At 38.1% G+C, this 23,257-nt stretch overlaps 1 protein-coding gene across 1 annotated transcript in view; it reads left to right on the top strand.

The window, feature by feature from the left end:
* The window catches only part of cpo (RNA-binding protein), a 179,803-nt gene extending 159,829 nt beyond the window's left edge, over positions 1-19,974 (top strand). Inside the window, exons 2-9 of the mRNA XM_074099644.1 lie at positions 6,616-6,693; positions 8,469-8,522; positions 8,601-8,663; positions 9,694-9,838; positions 11,151-11,275; positions 12,417-12,625; positions 15,453-15,660; positions 16,087-19,974. Of these exons, the coding sequence (XP_073955745.1) occupies positions 6,616-6,693; positions 8,469-8,522; positions 8,601-8,663; positions 9,694-9,838; positions 11,151-11,275; positions 12,417-12,625; positions 15,453-15,660; positions 16,087-16,122 (918 nt within the window). The 3' untranslated portion in view covers positions 16,123-19,974. The remainder of the gene's footprint in view (positions 1-6,615; positions 6,694-8,468; positions 8,523-8,600; positions 8,664-9,693; positions 9,839-11,150; positions 11,276-12,416; positions 12,626-15,452; positions 15,661-16,086) is intronic.
* The last annotated feature ends 3,283 nt before the right edge of the window (positions 19,975-23,257 follow it).

Genomic DNA, 23,257 nt, shown 5'->3' on the forward strand with positions numbered 1-23,257 from the left:
ACGGCATGATTTCCCACACCGTAAAGCTCATGGTACTTTCAAAGCGTACCTTCGCATTTGAATTTCGAAAAAGACAGAGGTACGAGCTTGAATTTCAACTATATAGGTACCTACGATATTCAGCTATAGGCCATGGGTCAAACCACTAAGCTATAACATTTTAATTACTTGATCTTTATTTTACTGGAGTCAAACTCATAAAACTACCTGTTATGCACGAACCTAACCCACTTTCTAACAATTTTATTGATAAAGCGTACCGGTAGGTAGCACCATAATTTAATTACTGTCCGAGGCGCGGCTACAAATCTATTAGGCTGCTGTTACTCAGAACAAACACAAAGCGATTCCATTACATAAACGCCAAATAGACGCAAAACAAAAACCAACGAAAGCGACCCCCGGATCTTGTTTTATTTTTACACGGCTGAATTACAAAGGTGTACTGCTAATGGATCGGCGCAAATCTCGCCCAATTGGCCCGCGAGGCTGCCATCCATTTCCTATTCAAGTAGACCGGTGTTTCAATCAACGGGAAAAAAATTGAAATAAAACAATGCCACGTCCGAGTCTCCTTATTGCCTTGAATCATAACAAGGCACATTCGGCTATTTAATACCTCATTTCTAACGATCTTTGCGTTTCTGCGCTTGGTCATCCATTTGTCTAAAGGTCATCATCAGGTACCATTTAATTATTTTCTTTTCTTTACCAGATAGGTGACTAACAAACATGCAGCTAGCAGCTTTCATGTGCTGGAAGTCAATCACCATAGTCTAGCCTGTAGCCGTAGCTTGGTAATCGGGTTAGAGATGTTTAACATTTTAATTATACCGCGTAGTTTTTTATTCGTCCTAAGTCCAAAGACGTTCAAATGCGACTTTGCCCTATACATAAATACCATTCTGCCGCCTAAACTTTTTATTAACTCACCAGGTTTTCCAATGAATCGAACACTCTTTACAGATATAGAAAAAGTAAAATCATAAAGTTTTCGCTTCAGAGGTAAAAACCGTCGACGCCAGACGTTTAATTCTGTTATCTCATTGTTTTATTCGAAGTTGGGCTGTTTTCCATTATTGTCCTTTTCACAAATGGAAATGATATGTCCTCCAATAGACACGTGACGGGCCCAATTCGATTAACCTCGTCTGTTGGGAAAATGCTTTTTCATTTTCAAACCGTTTTAACTGTCATACTTTGCCAGGAATAATTTAATATCCACTGTGTTTCTACAGCGTTGCTGGGGGGCTACTACAAAATTCGTGAATCGTACCGTCCCTCTCACTCTCGTATTAAATAATATTAGCGTCAGCGGGATGGCAAGATACGAAGTTCGGATTTTGCACTTCGTAGTATGGGGCCTGCTTTGTGTTATTTGTAGACATTTTACACTTCCAAGAATCACTCATTCAACTTAAAACGTTTAAGATTTTGCTTTTGTATTCATTTATTTTCTGGTGTTTGTTAACTAGTTTATTATTAACGACAAATAAGGAAGCGGCATAACTTTAAACCTAGGTCGCGTAATATTCCTTCTAAAACTGGAACAGTCTATGCATCTTATTTCTAGGTGCCCTCGGCTTATTAGTAGGAAAAATCACATATATTTCTACTTATGTATACCTACGTACTTTTTTAAAAACGATATCAGGGTTCGAATTTATAGAACGTTCTACATTGCGCCAGAAGTCAAATGGACATAACATATAGTAGACACTCGAAATGTGTGCGGAATGTGACGTCACGGCTGAAAAATATCGCAACCTTAGCCCTAGAGCGCAACGCGCAACGGGCACATATTGAACTTAGCCAGGGTATGTACACACGGGCGCATGATAAATTCGCTGTGCACCGCCCCGGGGGTTTCCGCTCCGCTCACTTCGGATGCGCGCCTGTGCGATCGATCGTGTGAACACACCTTTATAACTTATATTTCATTTATTTATAGCCGTGACGTGTTTTATAAAGTTACGACTTACGAGCTTCCGTCCATTTACCAGTCTATATTGGTACTCTTTTATGCAATTTCAACTTTCCAGGTCTAAAGATTTGAACTGAGCATTGACGAGTCTGTCATGTCAGTCAGGAATTTTCTGTTTACGTATTAAGATAGTATTTTGTACCATCGACAGTCTCACTCACTATCTCCATGATATCCACCTATCGCGACATATTTCATTACAACGATAAATACTTATAATGGATTTTACAAAATGGCGGAGTAATTAGAGTTTTAAAATATGAAAGATAAACTCGCGAGGTCCACAGCTCACGGAAACGTTATTATTTGTCACTTGACCGATTTCGCTGACTGTTCTGTTGAGGTCCATACTCGTAGGCACGCTTTGTTGGTAACACATTAATGTCCCCGCATAGACTACTCTTGCGCAGTAAGCCATCAAGTTGTTACTTAGAGCGGCATCGCTTGCACCTGATTATTCTGGCTATAAACAATTTGTAGATATCAAGTAAATTCGACATCAATGACATCATAACAAACAAGCCGTGGTGGCCTGTGGCCTCTACAGCAGCGAGGATTTGTCCAAAATGTATGGGCGAAATTACATTTGAAATTTAATTCGAGCTTTACGGTAAAGGAAAACATCATGAGGAAACCTGCACAAACCTGCGAAGCAATTGAACGGTGTCTATGAAGTTCAAAATCTGCACTGGGCTCGCGTGGTAACTATGGCCTCTCAGGGTGCTGAAAGGCCTGTGCACAGCAGTGGGATATATATATAGGCCGTGACGGTAATACTCGTAATCAATGATGAATGAAACAAGGTCTCTTAAAATGAATGCGGACTCATACTTCTGAGTCTGCTGAAATTAGAACTGAAATTTTCCATGAGCTTTTTTGGCAATGGAAAATATCGTGAGAATACATGCACATCATAAAATATGGTGAATGCGAGGTTCATCACTGCAGATCCTGAGAGAAAAATATCAACCCAAGCCCTCTGCTTTGTGGGACGTATATAGGCCGGAAATGGTAACCTCTCTATGAACGCGGAGGGTTCAGGCACTAAAAAATATGCAAACAAACAACGTGATTTTTGTATTTTTCTGTATGAAACTAAAGTGCATTGTTTTATTTTAATTTGCTCCAGCCGGTGCACCGCATCTCGCCGCCATTACCCGATGATTCCAAAAGCTGATTCGGCTCGGCTGCATGCAATTGTCACCCGATTGCGTTCGGCTCATCCCTTTGACTTTTCCGCGCAACCAATATGCAGGCCAAATAAAAATACGTCAATTTTTAGACGTCTGTTTCGAATTTGGGAAGCTTGTTTATCGGAACTTGTTTATTGGAATTGGATTTATTTGCACTCAATATCGAAATACGCGTGACTTTGTTTTTAGTTGGTCTCTTCTGGGGTGATACTTCTTTATTGATAGCTAGCTAGCCTTTACCCGCAGCTTCGCGTTAAATCTGGCAGTCGAATTGAACTTTCAGGATTTTATTAAAATCACACGGGAATTACCGAAACTTACATCATCTTTAATTTTTTTATCTGCTTCGGTTTATTTGAATACACAACAAATTGCTCTTGATTTATTGCTGGTTTAAGAAACGAATTCACTCTGAAGTATGCTTGAATCTTTCCCTTTTTTTGAACATTGTTACGAGTACTGTTCCTTTTTCTACAAACTTACATGTGAAGTTTCTATGAAAATGCCTATTATTAAAGTCCTCAACGAAGGCACTGATAAACCGAGTGAGTTGACTCAGTGTGGCTCACAATATAATCTGCGTTCCTGTCACATTACTGTCACTCGTAGATGCTATCAAGTCGAAGTACTCTCTTAAAGGGCGCGCGACTTTCACGTTGAGTCGAAGACAATAAGAGCGTAAACAGCGCTAAATTACGCTTGCACGGTTAAATTTTAATATGTCAAGTTGTAACTAACAGTTTAGTGGTAAAGAATACAAATCGAGACATGCGAAATAACAAACTTTTCTAATAGGTGTGACAATTATCGGAGATACTAATGTTTGTAAAAGAACTTGTGAGGTTTAGTGAGCAAATTTTACAACATAAGAAATATGATTTTATGTTTCATTGTAAATTTGATGAAATTCTATACCTGTGCAAACACATGTCTCGATGTTTTTCTAGTTTTTGCCGTTCCCTGCTAAAGCATACAAGTATGAAACATAACTCAATAGTGGGGCGTAGGGATTCCGGGGCAACCGAGTGTAAAATGGTCGACACAGAGGGGCATTTTCAAACTGACCGGACGCTGCCCCTGCCGCCGGGTGAAATATGCTAGGTGGGCGAATATTTCACGTCCTTATGTGATAGATATTGCTTTCGGGTAAGAGTGTATGGTAGAACATGGATTTGGAACGCTAATTTGCGGACTTGTAGAACACGCCAACCATGACAAAATACTATAGAAAAAACGACGAAAGGTATGATATGATATGAGTCATATAGTTTTGAAATGAATACTCGTATAATGTGCTAATAGGTGTCATAATGTTTAACAATTTTTCGTAAAATAAAACCTTACACATAAGTTTTAAAGTTCCTGAAATGATGAGAAGGTCTATTTATCTTTTACATAAACTCTCTCTCTATAGGCTATTTCAATATTTGTCTAAATCCTGGCCGGGCTGCGAGCTAAACCGGTAATGCTTATTCGTTGTCAAAGTGAAATATCGGGGACAGACAGAGTGCATTCGCTTGGAAAATTACTAACGTAAAAGACGGGCGGCAGGGTTTACCGACGTATTTTAACTCCAAAATGAGCACAACGAACTACAATTTCAAAATATAGCTTCATGGATTCTCAACATTGAGACTCAACAATCACATTATAGGAACATTGTATTAAAGATTCGCGTAAAATAATCGCGTAGCGGCGAACCGGGGCATTCCCATGCGTTCGACCGGAAAATAGCCGACATTACGGTCCTACATTCTGCTACTGGCCAAGGGATGGATACGATAAAAATATATATTACGAGAACCGCTCTCTGCGCCGCACGTAGACTTCAAATTTAAGGATTGAACTTGAGATAGCGCCTATCGTTTCGATCCTGTAAAATTCACTAAAGACTTTGATACCATCAGTCAGTAGGTAAATTCGTTCACAACAAATACAACGACGTTGTTTAGGCAATGAACCGTGGCTCTAATGAAAGGTGTTATTTTATTTCGAAAATACAAGCTCAAATATAGATGCACAGAAAAACCAGAAAAATAGGACCAGCGCTGGGAATCGAACCCAGGAATGCCGAGGACCTGGGTTCGATTCCCAACGCTGGTCTTATTTTTCTGGTTTTTCTGTGCATCTATACCTATTTGAGCTTGTATTTTCGATATAGGTTTTACGGGATGACCGTAAAAGTAACAAAAAATTTGGAATTGAAATAAAAAATACAAAAAGATTCCAAAAAAACAATTTTTATTTGATTGCTTAATAACGATATCTCTTGTCCGGGTGAGCGGTAGTTCCGATGGAGTGCCGAAAAGTTTTTCGATGAGGGCTACGGCATAGATGTCGCTAGTGTCGCTGCTTAAGTGGCTAAATAAGAAACAACACAAGCTGAGATATGAGGTGCATAGGAGAAATTCGTGTCTGTATCGTTGTCCAGCGGTGGTGTAGCGGTATAGCACACGGCACGGAATGCCGAGGACCTGGGTTCGATTCCCTGCGCTGGTCTTATTTTTCTGGTTTTTCGGTGCATCTATATTTGAGCATATATTTTCGATATAGGTTTTACGGGATGACCGTAAAAGTAACAAAAAATTTGGAATTGAAATAAAAAATACAAAAAGATTCCAAAAACCAATATTAATGTTATTTTATTATTAACAAAATTATTTCTAGTGATTTGGTGTAGGTAAGTAAATAAAGTGCGCGGTAAGATGGCGGCAGCCGGTGTTGCCAGCAATTAATCTCCATTTCCCACGCGCGCCAAATCGCACCGCCATTACGACCTCTGTTTTATTTCATTAAATGGACCCGCCGAATTAATGCGTTGCACCGTTTACAAAGACGATGAAAGAATCGAGAAGGAGCGGTTGAATAGAAACATTTCTGTGCTCCTTTTGTGTTGCCCGGTGAAAAATGTCCGTTACTTTTTGTTTGAGGTGGGAAATAGCCTACTTGCAAATGACATCAGATATAGCATTAAATTGTAAAGGGCGAGTTTATCTTGCTATGGAACTCAAAGTGAACACGCAGTTAATTTTCCACTGCTATTTGTTCTTTTATTTTTTGTTCGTTATAAATAAAGTCGGCTTACAATACAATTTGACAAGTTAGAAAGGAACAAAAGTAAATATTTTGATGGTGGTATTTTCCATTGTACCTACTTTCTTGCATCGTGCCTAGGTATTTTCAAAAACGTGTTTAAACATCGGATCCTTGCCAAGTTTAAAGCATTAACCGTTGAAGATTTGCGTCTTGAGGATATGATCTTGGCTGGATCATCAGAATTTCACTACCAGATACGTATTGTCGCCGGACTTACATAAGTACCTATGCCAAATTTCAGCTCAATCGGATACCAGGAAGTGATAGAAAAATGGTTTGCAAATTTTTAAACCAAAACTCATACATTGCAAGTTAAATAAAAGTTATTTTTATTTGTTATAGGTGCGGACACTATTCGTGAGCGGATTACCCATGGACGCAAAACCACGCGAGCTGTACCTACTATTTCGAGCATATGAGGTGAGTAACTTTTGTCTTGACTATTATTAGATACCTATATCCTACCCTGCAGCTTCGGTGCAGCGTAAGATTAAGAAATTGGCTAGCTCTTTATCCCATTTGTGTTTTCAAAAAATCTCTCCTTCGTACACCTCTTTCAAATATATGTCCGCCAAAAAACATTGTAAACGTGATTTTATTGCGTAACTAAATATTTTTCACCTCACCAACTCAAAAAGGCTTTGTTTCGTTTTCAAATTTAAAGAAATGAAAGAAACAAAGAAGACATTTATTCACATTCACAAACTACAACAACAAAATAAAAACAAAAACAAAAAAACAATTTGCGTATACCGTTTTTTTTTCTAATTTCTTGTTTTTTCTGGCTATGTTTTAAAATTCAAACGTGGTAATGAAAATAATGTAGGTACCTATATTTTCTTCAAAATAGAAAAATAAAACATAGTGACGCCTTAATACATTTTGCTCTTAATATTTTTGTATTTAATTTAAAATTACAGAACTCCTAAAGGAGCAGGAGGGTTTAGTTTTATGAATTTATTTTAAGTACCTACATCGTTATAAATATATAAAAAATATTAATTTCATACTAATAACAAGAACAAAATAGTTATTCAGAACGCACCGGAACATCTACTTACATAATTATATATGAAAAAATTCTCAACTCCTGACTGACTGACTCATCATAGTCATCATCGTCCAACTCAAACTCTTAGATCTAGATAGCAAAAGTTTTTTGGCACAGAAATTCCCTTTGTTATGGAGACAAAGATTATGGACATATTTTGCACCATTCTCACGAAATTAAGAATATATAAATAGGATAGTTGAAAATAGGATAGTTGAAAATGTGTATACCTAAACCCTGAAAATATTTAAAGCCTGGTATGTTTTGTACTTTTTTACAATTCACCTTTTTGTGTTTTGGTAAACAGATGTAATTCTTCGTATATTTATTGCCAGTACATAAGGATGCGAAAAGGGCGAGACAAGGACATCTTTAAGGTTGATAGATATACAATGACTTTCCAACTTTAGACACAAAAGGCCAACCCTTCTCTCCGTAAATGAACGACTGAGTTACACCTGTGGCGTTAGAAATACCAAATGTTACAAAATAAAACTGTTTTTTCGACACATTCGGCTTTTGGGCTGTTGTTAAAGACGATTTAATTCAGCCACATAGCAAAGCTTTTCCTATTTGCTGCTTATGCAATAAAATACCGACTTTTGAATGCGTACCTGGCTACTTTTATATACAAACACGAACACGAAGCATGCACACGCGAAACTCTCTCCCATAAAGGAACCACGGCATTAAATTCGGCTCCTAGAGACGTCCAAATATTTGCTGTAAGAGAAAATAAAGCAAAAAGCAACATGGCTCCCGTCACGCGACGTAGATCTCGCTTTGGATTACTGCGTCGTAAATATCAAATGTCATGCTCCGATTCCTAATATTCGGATTGAATCGATTCAGTGTACCGATAAGGGGGATTACACTCGATTCTCGGCTGGCACGGATGGCACCGCAAACATAAAGGTGCCCAAAGTTATACCAGGGGTCGTAGTTTAACTATATCGCGTGACCTGCCCGTACCAGGCACGGAAACGTACTATTTTCGACACTTTAAGGGGCTTTGATTCGAATTTGACAGTGACGTGCTAAAGTAATTTGGGTAATGGAAAAGTTTCACCGCCCGTATGTAGACGTGATACAGGAATGTCACGGGTGCTTGGCGTAATTTTAATGTGTTTTATTTTTTGTGCAGGGCTACGAAGGTTCCCTGTTAAAAGTAACGAGCAAGAATGGAAAAACAGCGTCGGTGAGTAAAACGTTTTTGTCGATGTTTTGTGGATGAGAGCGACGAACCTATCTACATGATTGCGATGTTTGTTCGCAGCCGGTGGGGTTCGTCACGTTTCACACCCGGGCCGGCGCGGAGGCGGCTAAACAGGACCTTCAGGTTGGTATCGTTACATAAATATAGTATGTTTTTCTATGTACTCAAACATTAATCAACTAAACCATAGTTTTTCTAAAGTTCCTGATAAAACCAATTTTCCTATTGCAATCTGTAACTTCAGAAGAAACTTTTTGAAATCGATTGATTTTATACAATAGGCATAAAAACAAAAGTTTATCAGTATTAACAATCGGGAGCCAAGAATGTTTAAGTACCTACTAGCTGACAATGTAGGAAAAAACACAGTAACACTAGAAGAAAACCACACACACAATGCCTTATAATTATAACCAGTATGAATGGCTTTCGAACACAGTAATATCATAAGTTCTGGCAACAAAGAATATCTCTGTAAAAGACTGAGATATCCAATTACACAACCTAATTTGCTGTTGTATATACAAACGAATTGTAAAACGCACGGTGTTACTAAACCTCTTTCATCACATGCCTTAACACAGCCAATGAGCACTATAGTTAATAATCTCATTGTAGACTTGGAATAACATTTTCCTGATTCGAGTAACCGCATCGTAAGTTATGCTAAACCCATGCACATATTGAATAGACCACATCGGGTCATCAGCGGGCGCTCCGCTGCCGCGTGTGACCAATAATTGAACGTGTAAATACGCAAATGCATGTCACGGTTTGACAGGTTTTGATGTCACACCCCGAGCACTGTGTTCCGTCACTCTAGCAGGCGCAGGCGCGAACTTCAGGATATGTTTAAAAAATCTCCCAATAAATTTTACAACATGAGACAGTTTTCTAAAATAGTCCAATCAAATCCAGTTGGTTTTCAGTCAGCAGCATCAGATAAACATTCTAGGGGATATTGCAGATGGTCCTTTAGAGTGTTCCTTGCAAAATTGGCCGTGGAAATCCAAATGCAGTATCCCCTTCCCGACGTCCTCTCAATACGCGAGTATCCCCGCCTCTATTTGAAACACACAAGTAGGGAGCACGCGGCCCCTGAGCCTTCCATCGTCATTATATCGGACGTCGCGCCGCTCGCGGCTGTTCACAGCAGGGCGTCCGTTTCGACCCCGACATGCCGCAAACGATTCGGCTGGAGTTCGCTAAAAGCAACACGAAGGTCAGCAAGCCGAAGCCGGCAGTTGCCACAGCCGCGCCAGCTGCACACCCTGCATTGATGCACCCACTCACTGGACGTAAGTACCGCAGTACGCACACACCGCCCGGCGCTGCTCGACCGCCCCACACCCTTTACCGAACCTCATTCAACCGCCCACACTAATTGTGTCTCGTCACCTTTGGATGTAGCCATGCCGTACTTGTAAAGCTAGCGCGAGTGATCTCAAAGTAAAATATAAATGAATAAGTCGTAGTACACAGCTGTTTGGCTGAAATTGCCGAGAAAACTAAATCGTGTATCTCTGTGAATTTGTTTATAAAATACCTTCAATTTCACACTGATTACTTTGGCAGCATGTAGGTAAGGCAGGATGGTATTTTGTAGTAAATAGCTTCTACAATGGGACGCCATTCGGTTTTCTTGGCCGTACGTTAACATTTTCTAGTTGACATTGATTTTGAGATCATTGGCATTATGCTAGTCAACAGTATGTGTCCCCGTCACCGTTTCGTTTTAAATATAATTACAGATGTGGTCGGGGCGTCGAGCAACTGCCAGGGCAAGTATCTGTGACCGCTTACACATACCACGCAAGGCCTAGCTCCGCGATACTCTTATCAATCGATCTGTCGGTTTCTATAACACATGTTTTCATTGACAATATCCTTTCATATTATAATTAGTGCGAGCCGTGAGAACATGTGAGCACTGTAAATAATGATTTTGCCATTGAAGTTACTGTTGGTGAGTCCTAATATTTTCGAGATAAACTATTCAGTCTTATATGTATAATTTAAACATTGACGACTTTATTTGGCTTATACCGTATTAATACTTATTCTGATTTGAGTGGACATTTCTCGGGATTTCGGGTTATGTATTTATTTATACAATACCTATGTCATTGATAGTTGAAAGCAAACACAATAACCAATAACCATTTTTTGCTTTTTGCTAAGTAAGTTTAATGATCAAAAATACCTCATCTCATATATGGATAAAGCTTTTTATATCGTATTTAACATCATACAAAAAGACACGAATAGTGACAATCGAGAGATTGCGTGCTAATTGTCCGATGTTTGTTCGAAAGCGTAGTATTCTTACCGTTCAATACTCTTGTTCTCACAAGGCTTTTCCCACTGGGCATTCCGGGTAAGTTAAGTTACCAGGGCCCTGCGAACAATGAGCCCGTCCACGAATGTATAAATGTAGATTACTGTTTATTGTCGGCCGTAGTCATTAAAATTACACTATCCCGAAGTGCCCAGAGCTTCCAATAATTCAAAGATGCACCAGACGGACGCTACCCGAAACCAGCCAGCATTAACCTTTAAACTATTCGAGTTTGTGTTTGATTGCAATAGTGACGTGGTACGATTGCGCAGACTTAGCGAGTCCATTCTTCCCCGGCGGCGGCGAGCTGTGGCACCACCCGCTCGCGTACGGCGGCGAGCTGCCGGCGCTCTCGCACGGGCTCGTGCATCCCGCCATCCACCCACAGATGGCGCCTGTGCGATCCTACCTCTGACTAGCTGCCGCCGATAGGCAACACCACGTGAGTCGCACTCTTGTTGTACCTAATCGACTTAATTACGAAAATACTTACAGGAAGGTGTCATGACTTGAACTGTTTTTTTACGTTTCAATCTAATACTTTTGCCTCGACAGCGGTTAAAAAAAAATATCATGATGATTTTTTTAGGGTTCCATGGAACGCTTATAGTTTCACCATGTATATTTGTCCGTCCGTCCATCTATCCACGACGGCTTATCATAAATATAATCTATTAGTGTTAGAAAACTACAATTCAACATAGGAGCATATTAAGTAATCACGGGATAAAGCAATAAAATATAATTGAAAAAATAAATGATCGTTGAATTAAAAATAAGGTATTGTTGTAAACCATACTGAACTGACATAGCTCGAATCGCACACCCAGACTTGAGTGGCAGCAGGCCGGGCCGCCGGGCATATTGCTCGTAGAACCGATGGCCGATGATGGGGCAGTAACGTTCTGGAGTAGCGGCCGAACGTGGAAGGCCGTGGGAGAAGACGTAGCGTGGGAATGCCCCCTCCAAAATGGACCGTCGATTTGGTGAATGTCAGGGAAACCAGTTTAATGTGGGCAGTGCAGGATTTTTTTGTAGAGACCTTTCTCCGACCGTTTACCTTTACTTGCCCGAATTTAACTTGCCATACCAACGTTTGCCATAAAATATATAGAACCGTGTTATTTTCAGGATTTTTTTAAAAGTCATCAGATAGAATGCAGTAGGTTAGGTTAGGTTAGTTTAATATCAACTCTAAAGAAATTACTATTTCAGAAATAAATTACTTTATGGCAAATGAAAATTCTAGAAAACGATACATTCGGGCATATGAAATTCGGGCAAACGATAGAGAACCTTCTCCGACAGTGGAAATCTTTCGGCTGATATGATGATGATGTGCGTTAGATAGCTCCTTCAAAAAATCGCAATCAATGTTAGTATTTGAACGATCAGACCCCCTCACACTGGGCACTCGCGTGCTCCTCCAAAAAAATTGCAGGTTTGCTAAGACCTTTTTTGATTCAGGGATCCTTTTGGCCCTTTAATTGTGAACGGAATCTAATGAGCCCAAGAGCCTTCTATCAACTAAATGTTAGTATTTGAATGGGCAGACCCCCCTCACGCTGGGCGCCTGCGTGCTACCGGCGCCGGCGCTGGGCTCGCCGGGCGCGGCCGGGCCGCACGCGCCCGCGCCGCCCACGCACCCCGCGCACACCGCGCACCCCGCGCCCCCCTGCTCCACGCTGTTCGTCGCCAACCTCGGCCAGTTCGTCTCCGAACACGAGCTCAAGGAAATATTTAGCAGGTAATTCTTATGTCATTTTCTCAGAAATAGTATCCAACGGTAAAGAAGTACGAGTATAGTATTTTTTTTTTAACTGAGCTCATCCGCTTACTCACAATGGCATTGTATCTATACAGTCCTAAGTATTATCAGTCTACATTGGAACGTATATAGGCTTAAATAATGATGATGTTGATGCATCTATATTAACCTTTCAAAGCGGTTATAATCTGCTTTTACTACGTGACTTTACTTTATATCTATATTATCTTAATTTCTGGTAAACTACTTAATGGTATTGTAGTCTTTCTAGTAAGTTGATGAGGTCAGTTCAAAAGTTTAGGCTATACGTATAATCAAGTGCAAAATTAGATATGGAGTCGAGCTACTCAAAAATATGTTTCTACCACAGCCTTATCACGTCGAAATAAGAGTCTGTACTACCTACATATTTTTAAAACGTTGGATAAGTTTATGTTTTACACTCGACTGTACTATCAGCTATGCCACTGATTTTCAGGTAAAATTCAGTCGATGCCTTCATCGAATCTAGGTTCTATCGGACCAACTAAATCACGACCCACCATTTCGCAAAAAAATGTTAAAGTGTAATCGCATTGTCTGACAAGGGAAATTGTGATGACACTGTGATAGTTGATAACGGTCTGTGGTGGATCAGGAATTAGTTCGACGGTTCGACTGTAAGGCTGTTGTTACCATAATATGCCTGAAAAATGACTGTCATCTTTATGACACAACGTGTCTTTTGAAAGTCTCAGGCGAAAAATAATAATATTTTCTGTGAATGAAACTCCTGAGTTGAGGATAGAGGATATTAGGTACTAAAATAAGCGTCGATGAAATGGAATTTGTGTATTACGCATTGTGTCCGTCAAGTCCAAACTGCTACAGTAAATGTTACTTGCATGACCACCATGATAAATATGCGAATTATGTTACTGAAAATGCTAATCTTAAGAATATTATACGAATAATTGTCTATGTAATCTTCCACAGTGCATGTTTCACCGAATCACAATGTCGTCCACGTATATTTAGGTCTTAATTTTATGTTTTGTTTTTTTGTCTCACACAAACAGTTGTGATTAGATTCCGCTTGACTGATGGTAATAATTTTGTTGCGAAACGTTTGTGTGAGAACTACTTAATGCCTGCACCCGTACCACCCACCGAGCATGACAGTGTATGTCACTTGTATTGCTCACACTTTCACAAACCGCCATAATTATATCAGCACTACACCACACACAAGCAAGAGCCATTTAATTTTTGTTCTGATGTATTAGGTTGCACTTTGACATAAGCCAATAAGTCATCAATATAGTTGACACAAATAAATGTGGGGATTCCGCTGATGGTTAAGAGAAGATGTTTGTTTCTGCTTAATCTTCTTTTGAACACGACAATAATAGCAGGAAGATACAGCACTTTTACAATAAAACCTACTCATTTTTGAATATAACATGCTTCAAAATTCAAGTAGCATTAATGTCAGATGCTTCAGGTCTCGTTTTGGAATGTGTATTATTCATAAATGGGTCGTTTTCCTTCTAAAATTGCGAATACCAAGTACACCGTTGTAAACTACTTAACTTTAGGCTTATTGTTTAACGTTACCATCCCAATGGCATGCACTATTTATTTCTGCTATAATGTGTAAAAAAAATGGTGGATTCCATTTTGAACACGCGCGCGCTAGACAAATAGATGTTAAGCCTTAAGGCCAGGTTATCTAAAAAAAAACGCTTATTTTATTTAATTGGGTAAAAATATATGTTGATATTTAAAAACTGCTCTGATTATTTAACGGTTCTATATTATGATATGTCAGAGACCGGACAAATAGGTGTCATTACTCGCAAGAACGTGGACATGACTCCAAAAATTAATTTATGAATTAATTGATTTCTTAGTGATAATTGCTAAGACTTCAATGGGATAATAGAAGAAAGATATCATACCTCTTTCGTTTTTTTTTAATACATTTTTTTTTACATTGACACTAATATGCTGACATTCATTAAATTTACTTTGTGATTCTTTCATTCTTAAAAGCAATACTTAAAAGAAATCCAGATTTTGAAACTGTCATCAAATACTTAGAAGACAAAATCTCTGACTCTGAAAACCATTGGCATAACGGTATTCCCATTAAACTACTTAAGTTTGCTCCGTTAACTTCAGTAGATTGCGAACGGAGTTTTTCAGCTCATAAGTATATTTTGGATGTGAAAAGGAACAAACTTACCCCTGAAAATTTAGAAAAAATATTTTTTATTTACTTTAATAAATCTACACAATAAGTCTGTATTTAATTTATTGATTAATAAGTATTCTACGAAGTATACAAATTAAATTACAGGTAAAAATAATTAATTGATCTTTGGAGTCATGTCTATATTATTGCCAACAATGACATCCATTTGTCCGATCTCTGGATATGATACATTAAGTTTAATAAAGAAGTAAAGTTACTTCGTTACAGTTCTGTGAGTTTATTCGGTCATAAAAATCCGGAAACAGGACTGTTTTCATTAGTCTTTCCATTAAATTTATCAATAAATTGTTAATCGAATTCACGAAAAAAGGCAAAATAAGTATATATAGATGTATATATTTAATGGTTACTTTTTCATAATCTAACAAAAATCCTTTGTTTTTTTTTTGCAACGCGTCTGTCAATATCTTGGTCTTGGTAGAAGTTTTTCCCGTGAATGTTTCTGCGCGCAAATAACCTGGTCTTGAGAGATCTCGCAAGCGGTCAGACACACACTAGTCAGGCGGGTGGGTATCGCGGGCGGGGCGCATCTAACTGTGGTGGTGACAGCTGCGCGGGGTTCTCGCGACTGCGGCTGCTGACAGCGGGCGCAGGCAGCTCGGGCCCGGTGGCCTTCGTGGACTTCGCTAGTCCGGCAGACGCGGCCGCCGCCATCGCTCGCCTGCAGGGCGCTCTGCTTCTCAGCTCTGAGGGGGCCATACATCTTGAATACGCGCGGCACAAGATGGCACACAACGGCTGGATTCTCGCGCACGAAGTATGCACGCGCACTATGATTAGCATGTTTATGGGGCACAGTCCCATCGGCAATTGGAAAATGGCTTTTATCGTTCACCGAATTTCGCTAAATACTTATCGTATCTTCCGTTATATCTGTTTGGAACTGTGCTTTATGAGGACCTAAGTTAACATTTTGGATTCCATAATCCTCCAATATCTGAGCACAGATTGCGTCAGCTGAGTTATCTTCGTTTGAAACTATTCTTGCAGACATCAAGTGCAAATTCGTGGCAAATTGATCTGTGGACAGAGATATGGTTTCCAAACGCGTAAACGTCACTAATGTTTCACCCTGCACAACGCACAAAATGCTTGCCTAGTTTTTAATGATCGAATTACTTGACATTTTCATTAAACAATTCTGTTTTGCTTGTATTTTGATGCATAATATTTCCTTCACCAGGGAGCCAAAGGCGGAGAAGAGAGCGAACAGCATTAGCTCGTTCGTGGCTCTCGGCACTTGACAACCAGCGAACTGAGGGACGCGCAATCTTGATCCTCTGAATCGCATCGGAACTACAATCTCGGGAGATGGCACCACTGGCTGCTACAACCATTGTCAGTATTACGGCTATTAGCGGATCAAGATTCATCTAACGACTGCGCTTTTCACCCGGATAGCCACGTTCCCATCTCCTCGCCACTTTGTTGATTTCCGTTCCACCAGCGTCAGGGGTGTAGTGTCGTTATATTTACCAAATTCAGCACAAAGGGGTTATTTTATTGCATTACATATTAATTAACATTCCAGGTTTACTGTTCATAATGAAACATGTTTATAATTATTAATTCTAAATTATTCGTTTTTTTAATCTAAACTCTTTTGTTTATTTGATGTGAATATTTTATTTAAACGTGTAACATAAGATTTATTTACAATTTATTGCGAATTCGTTTCTACAAGGCCGCTGCAAACAGTTGAGAGGATTTATATACTTAGTGTATTACCAGAAATTAAACATTTTAGGATAAATCTCATTCGAATAAGCTAAAAACCAAAGGTGCCCTTCATAGAAAGATTACGTTTTGTTAAATAATATTTCAAGTTGAATGATTTTAAATGAAGTTGTGTGTAATAAATACGATGCTTTTGTTTTAGCCTCGATAATGTTAGCATATTTAAATGAATTTCATAACTATTTCAAATTATATTTATCTAATACTTTCTTAGTAATTTTTATATTGTTCAATCACTCGTTAAAGCGCTGGCACTCTAGTGTTGGTCTTATGGTCCTTTCTACCTGTAAATGGAATTATCTCAATAAGTATAAAGATTGTACTTGAGGTGACGCGCGGACGGGACGCCCTCAGTGCCGCTTGCTGCGGAGTGCACTCGCTGAACGCCTGTATCGGGGTTCGCATCGTGGCCGGACGCCGCTCTGACTAGCTGAGCACAGTCTACTCCTGTACTACTTACTGTACGACTCAGTCCCCACCCCCACCTCTCTACCTGTTCTGTAATTGTGTTACATACGAATATTCCTTTCTATGTGCCTTGCCTACGATTCCCTTGTCCTTCGACGGTTTTAATATTATTACACTTTCGAAAAATTGTTTGAGAGTTCGACTGAAGGGAAGCGGGGAATAAGTGAAGCGGAACGCGATGCGATCGGTCGATATCAGCTCAGTCTTGTTGCGAGAATTTAGCCTTGGCCTTATGAGAGTTAATTAACTTAATGTAATCATTATACCTATTAATTAATTGTAATAATAAAATTAGTTGCGCCGCGGCGCGACCGCCGACGCTGCATAGTGAAACAATTATTCTCTATCTGCATGCTTTGACGAGCTTTTTGGTAATAATCTACCTATTTTAAATTTAGTAGTTACTTTTATTGTGTAATCGTTAGGTCAATACCATAAATCTAGATAAGGGTATTTATTGTAGAGAATCGACATAGTTACATTACTATTTAATGAAAGTTATTCATACATAATAATGAAACAATGTAATGAACTTTAAATTAACTGAAGTGTAAGGGTTAATCAAATGAAGATTAATATATTTTTTATTTTTAGCTAGTTGACTATCGCATACAGAATACTAGTTACCTACTGAAATGTTCAGCCGGAGCGCGCTCCGGCTAGGTATATCAGTGCGAGATAGCAATAAACCAAAAATAAAATCTTAATGTTATTTAGGTACCTATTAGTGACATATTCTGCTGGTGTAAACATGTAAAAATTATATAAAAAAAGTAAAAAAAAAATCCCTGCTTAGGCTATTATAATAAGGTATTGGAATATTAGTTTCGTTTGAATGTTGACGCGACGGAAATACGAGCATTCACGCGCCCGCGCCGCCCGGCGCTGGCCAGAGGTTCCGCATGTGAATTCTTATGAAAATTTCTTAGTCAATATTTAATAGAAATGTCGTCAATTTTTGACTTAGCGAAATTTTATACGTTGTTTATAGTGACTGTAACTTTCACAATGTACCGAGCGTCGTGACGAATAGACCAAAGATAAAAGATATACATAATTTTTAATACTAACCTCAGACCGTACCAAATTTGTATTTTATAGACAGACGTGTACTGGTAATAACAATTTTGCAAAGTCGAGGACATTCGTCTCCGCGAGGAGCCGCGGCGACCGCGATCAGCTGTCGCTCCGGCATCACAATCAAAACGTTAATCACTCTTGAAAGTCTCGAATTCTCTGATATATTTATTCGTAATAAATTCAGTGTCGGTTTTAATGATTAAGCTAAGTCAATGTTTACTTATTTATTTCGATATAATGCTAATTCATAAGTTGTGTAATTATTAATGTAGTGATCTCCCATACCTTCGGTGGTCGGCGTTCTCGGTAACATACTAAAAAGTACAACGAAAAGTTATTTATTTCTTTTCTGTTGTTAATTTGTTAGGTACATTGATGACTTCGACGTGTGAGAACTGACTTTGATTAGTCTCTTTTCGGCATATTTAATAAAGGTAACACACAAAAGCACTCGAGTTATCAGTCGACCTCAATAATTTTACTTTGCCTGCAATGTTTACGTTCGCCATTTTGTGGACCAGCGTGAGACAAAATGGCGCCTGCGACACAAGATGGCAGTAAACGGCCGTAGATGATAGAGATGCCGACCCCGCCATGATTCCGTCCAACAACCGTAGATAGCGCGTAAGAGACGTCCAGTGGCTGCGGACACGGCTACGTCACCTTTTTGCGGGACTACTCGATACATATCATCGTGTAATATTAATGTGTAATTAGAGTAAAGAACGGTTTCATAGAGACGTTTATTCTGTATCTTGTCTACTATTTATTACTTGTAATGCAATCGGCTACATGTCACGCCAGTAACAAAATTTTACTGCATTCAGCTGTCGTCATTCACGCTTAACTGTTTTGGTTGTGTGCCTCTATCATGTATTAAAATAAATTGATGTGCTTGTATACTTTACCCATTATAGATTCGGCATTTTTTCTGAATGTTAAATGGATTGTGAGAACGTTATTTTGTAAACGTTTACTGTGAAATCGTGTAGATGGTGTTCTGATCATCGTCGTTAGGCAGACGCGTGACATTGGCCCGCATGTGATAGGGTAGAGTAGGGGTGTAGCATCGCCTTGCAAGTTAGGTTAAGTGAAGCGGTAACACACAAACGCCGTGCATCGGAAACATATCAATTCTGTGCCCCTTAATAAATTTAGTTAAATACTAATAATCTAAGAAATACATATGAATAGACTAAAGAAACAAAATAGATGTTTTGAGTATCAAATACTGAGTGTCGTTTTCGTACGTTAAAGTAATAATGTGGACTAGATTGTGTTTCGATTCAACACGGTTCACGAGAAATAGTACCCGAGTAGTGGCGCGCAACTTTCGAATAATTTTTAATTTACCGCTTATATAGATTAAAAAATGTTATTGTTATTTTAAACTAATACATAAATATGGCTTAATTACCAAATTAATTTTAACACTTCGCTTCAGATTCAGTATTAATGATCTTGTTTTAACGGTGGCACGTGTTAGGGTGTCTCCGAAAACTTATTTGTATATTGAGCAAAATAAACAATACAAAATATGTAGCTAGTAATTAATTGTTAGATTTGTGTGACTTGAATCATTTAAATGCTTTTAGAGCAGAATGGTAAGGTGTTGTTGTGGTTAAAGCAAAAAACATAATGACATTGTAAAAATAGTGATAAATATAGCTTAATTATAATTATTATAACTTTTATAGATGTTCATTGATTTCTTTTCTTACTTCATGGAGTATTGTGGCATTGAAGACGTCATTGTTAATTCAAATAAATTTGAGCTCATCCTCAATCGAAGTTTTTATTCAACTGTATACCCCGCTCTGAATGTCGGCGGCAGCCTAAGCAATAGCACTCATGGATTCATGAACTTCGTCAGAGCTAGCCAATATTGATTTCGCAACCTTTCTTAATTGAACTCAGTCTAGTTACTGTTTAAAACAGCAATATTATGTCATTTCGTTTGAAGTCTTGTAATCGAAAATAGTACTAAATTATAGATATCTACTTTAGGATAACTGAGATTATCAGATTAGATATAAATGACAGTTGAGCTTTTAATCTTTGCTTTGTAGACGTATATGCTCTTTGCATCTTATTGTAAAACTAATTTAGGGGGCAATAGATCGTTACCTGCGGTTAGTTGTTTGTGAATAACTAAATTAGTTTTACACGTGAGTTGCAATAAACTATCACTGAAACTGCTAGGATATCTCATTATTTCATTTACTATTGATAAACTTACGGCGGTGTTGTATTTTTTGTTATTAAATTAGTTTTAAAGCATTATAGGGTCCAAAGATTGGGAATAAACAATATTAAAAAATAAAAATATTTGTTTGTTTATTTCATCATGCAGTCATTTTAACTTTATGGTTCATTAAAAATATCTCCCTTACCAAGCAAGAGCAAATTTATACTATAAATATTTAAAACTAAACAATATGGTTTGTATATATTGTCTATAAAAACTCATAAAACTGGTAAAGAAAAGAGATCTTATAATGCCAGAACGAAATTCTTTAAAATATAAGGCATTCGAGAAATGGGAAAGTTATAAATTACAAATACTTTATCCAGTACTTTGTTAAGCAACTTGTTGTCAATAAATAAGTGAGTGGGGATATGGAAAGTTTTGGGCTATCTGCGCTTCGGGGGCCATCGCTCAAACAAGAGGCAAGGTCAATCTGAAGCTGTTATATATTAGGTACCCAAGTTTGTGGATATTTTCGTATTGAGTACCTACTCTTATGTAGTCTACAAAAAGCGGATAGATACATAATTTGTTCTTTAGAAATGTGTTAACTACTTCAAAGAACACTTTACTACTTCAAGGTTTTAGGAAACATATATAGGTACTGGAAGTAAGTATAGGTAGCCATTAAGGAGGTAGGTAATCAATTAGGAATAATCTCAGCGCAGTAAGCACAACTACAGTTTTGAAGGCAGGCATTAAGTAAGCATCGAAACGTAAGTATTGGTAAATTTATTCCTGAATTATTTTTATTTTGTTCTTAAACCTATTTATCACTTTTACGAACTTATGTATGTATGTCTGTATGTACAAGTAAGTAAGTGTAAGTGTCATTTATTGTACAAAGTAAAGAAACAAACACAATAGACAACACAGATTGACAACCGTTATGTTGTCTGTGTCTTAAGGGCGGTAAATAAGGAATTACGAACGAGAGTATATTAGAAGCCCGAAGTCGAAGACTGAGGGCTTTAATGAGTCGATGTTCGTAATTCTTGTACCGCCCGTGCTACATACCTACAACGTTTTTCAAAACATTTGCGAGTAAAATTTTATATTTCTAAAATAAAAAATATAATTATTATTATTTTATAATCTCTATGTATATACTTGTTTTCTCTGTACTGTTTACTGTATTGGTGTGCAATAAAGAGTTATTGTATTGTATTGTATTGTATAATTCTTCCAAATATTGGCGATACCTTAGGCTGCGCTCTTGGTAGCGCCGCCCTCCCCCTCCCGCAGCATGCGCCGCAACTTGTGTGTGCGGTGCGTGTGAGCCTGCAGCAGCGCGCGCACGGGCACGGCGCAGCAGTATCAGTACGGGCATTGACTCATTTACCGACCTTGGGCTTCATGAGAAGAAAATATGTACGCGCAATGACTCATTTACCGACCACGGGTTTCATGACAAGCACATTAAGCACATCAAGGGTTTTATTTTGGGGGTTGCAACCAACGTAGCCTGCATGTTACGACACTGTTTACGAGCTAGTGTGATGAAAAAACACACGTAGAAGGCGAATTTATCCCTCTAGAACTTCCGGTCAAACTTTGTGTGACTGTCACGAAAACATAAGTTTCTTGGACGAAAAAACAATTTTGATCACAATCTGTTCTAATTACAAATCTACATTGAAACTGTTATCATACGATTTATTACATTGTTTATATACTCATTGAACTATGTAACGTTATTATTGCATTTCCTAAGATGCTCTAATCCAGATTCTCCGTTAAGTCAAAGTCAAAATATCTTTATTCAATTTAGGCTAGATAACAAGCACTTATGAATGTCAAAAAAAATCTACCGCCGTTTCGGAAAAACCTCTGTTGAGAAGAATCCGCCAAGAAACTAAACTAGGTATATTTTTTTAAAACACATTTACAATATTATTAATTGATATCTATACATCAGACGTATTTAACACAACTTTATTTTTAACACAGTAGGTTCGCTATTTGTAGGGATTGCTAATGCGGATCGGAATTATTTCCAAATATCCCTGTCCAAATATCTTACCTAATCATTAACTTTATAATACGCCTTAAGGCGTATTAATTTAAGTATCTAAATATTAATGTCTTCTTGAAAATATATCTGAATTTTGTATCTGTTTCATTTGTAATATTTTTTGGATTTTTATTATAAAAACGTATGCAATTTCCCAGAAACGACTTTTTGGTTTTAGCCAGTCTGTAAGATGGAACTTTAAGCTTCCCTTCCCTGTGTTAAAAAGTCCAAGCAGAGTTAGATACAGTTTGAATAGGAATCCCTACTTGTAGGTATGTAGCAAACTTAAAAATGGTGGAACTAGCAACTCATATGCACGCTCAGACATAAGGGAGTTTGTAATTATATATTTATAGAGTTACAACTCGGTGTGGCCTCGTTTTGTGGCCTGAAGCAAATTAGTTAGAATATCATATCGTTAATAACGCATTAGCTGAGAAATACGAAACAGTCTAGTAGACTCACGTAATTAGGTTGGCCTTAACTATGGCGTGCATTTAACTCACAGATATTATATCCAAAGTCACATTCACTATTTACAAAACGAAAATTATTTAGCTGCGTCCTTCTCATGCCGGATCAACGAGGAGTCTGAGTCTGTTCTCTTATGTCTTGTCTTTATTATATTTATTGTTAATTTAATTGTGATGTTTTCTTAAGTTAAATAAATGTATTGCCTTTCTTTCTTAACGCCGACTGAGTTCCATTTTTGAGTAACAAAATTTACACATTGCACAAAAAGTTGTGGCAAAGAACCCTTAACCACCTACGTGCGGTCTCTCAGACCTTAGCAGATTTAAAAATAAT

Source organism: Choristoneura fumiferana, chromosome 16 (assembly GCF_025370935.1).
Source record: "Choristoneura fumiferana chromosome 16, NRCan_CFum_1, whole genome shotgun sequence".
NCBI classification, from domain to species: domain Eukaryota; kingdom Metazoa; phylum Arthropoda; class Insecta; order Lepidoptera; family Tortricidae; genus Choristoneura; species Choristoneura fumiferana.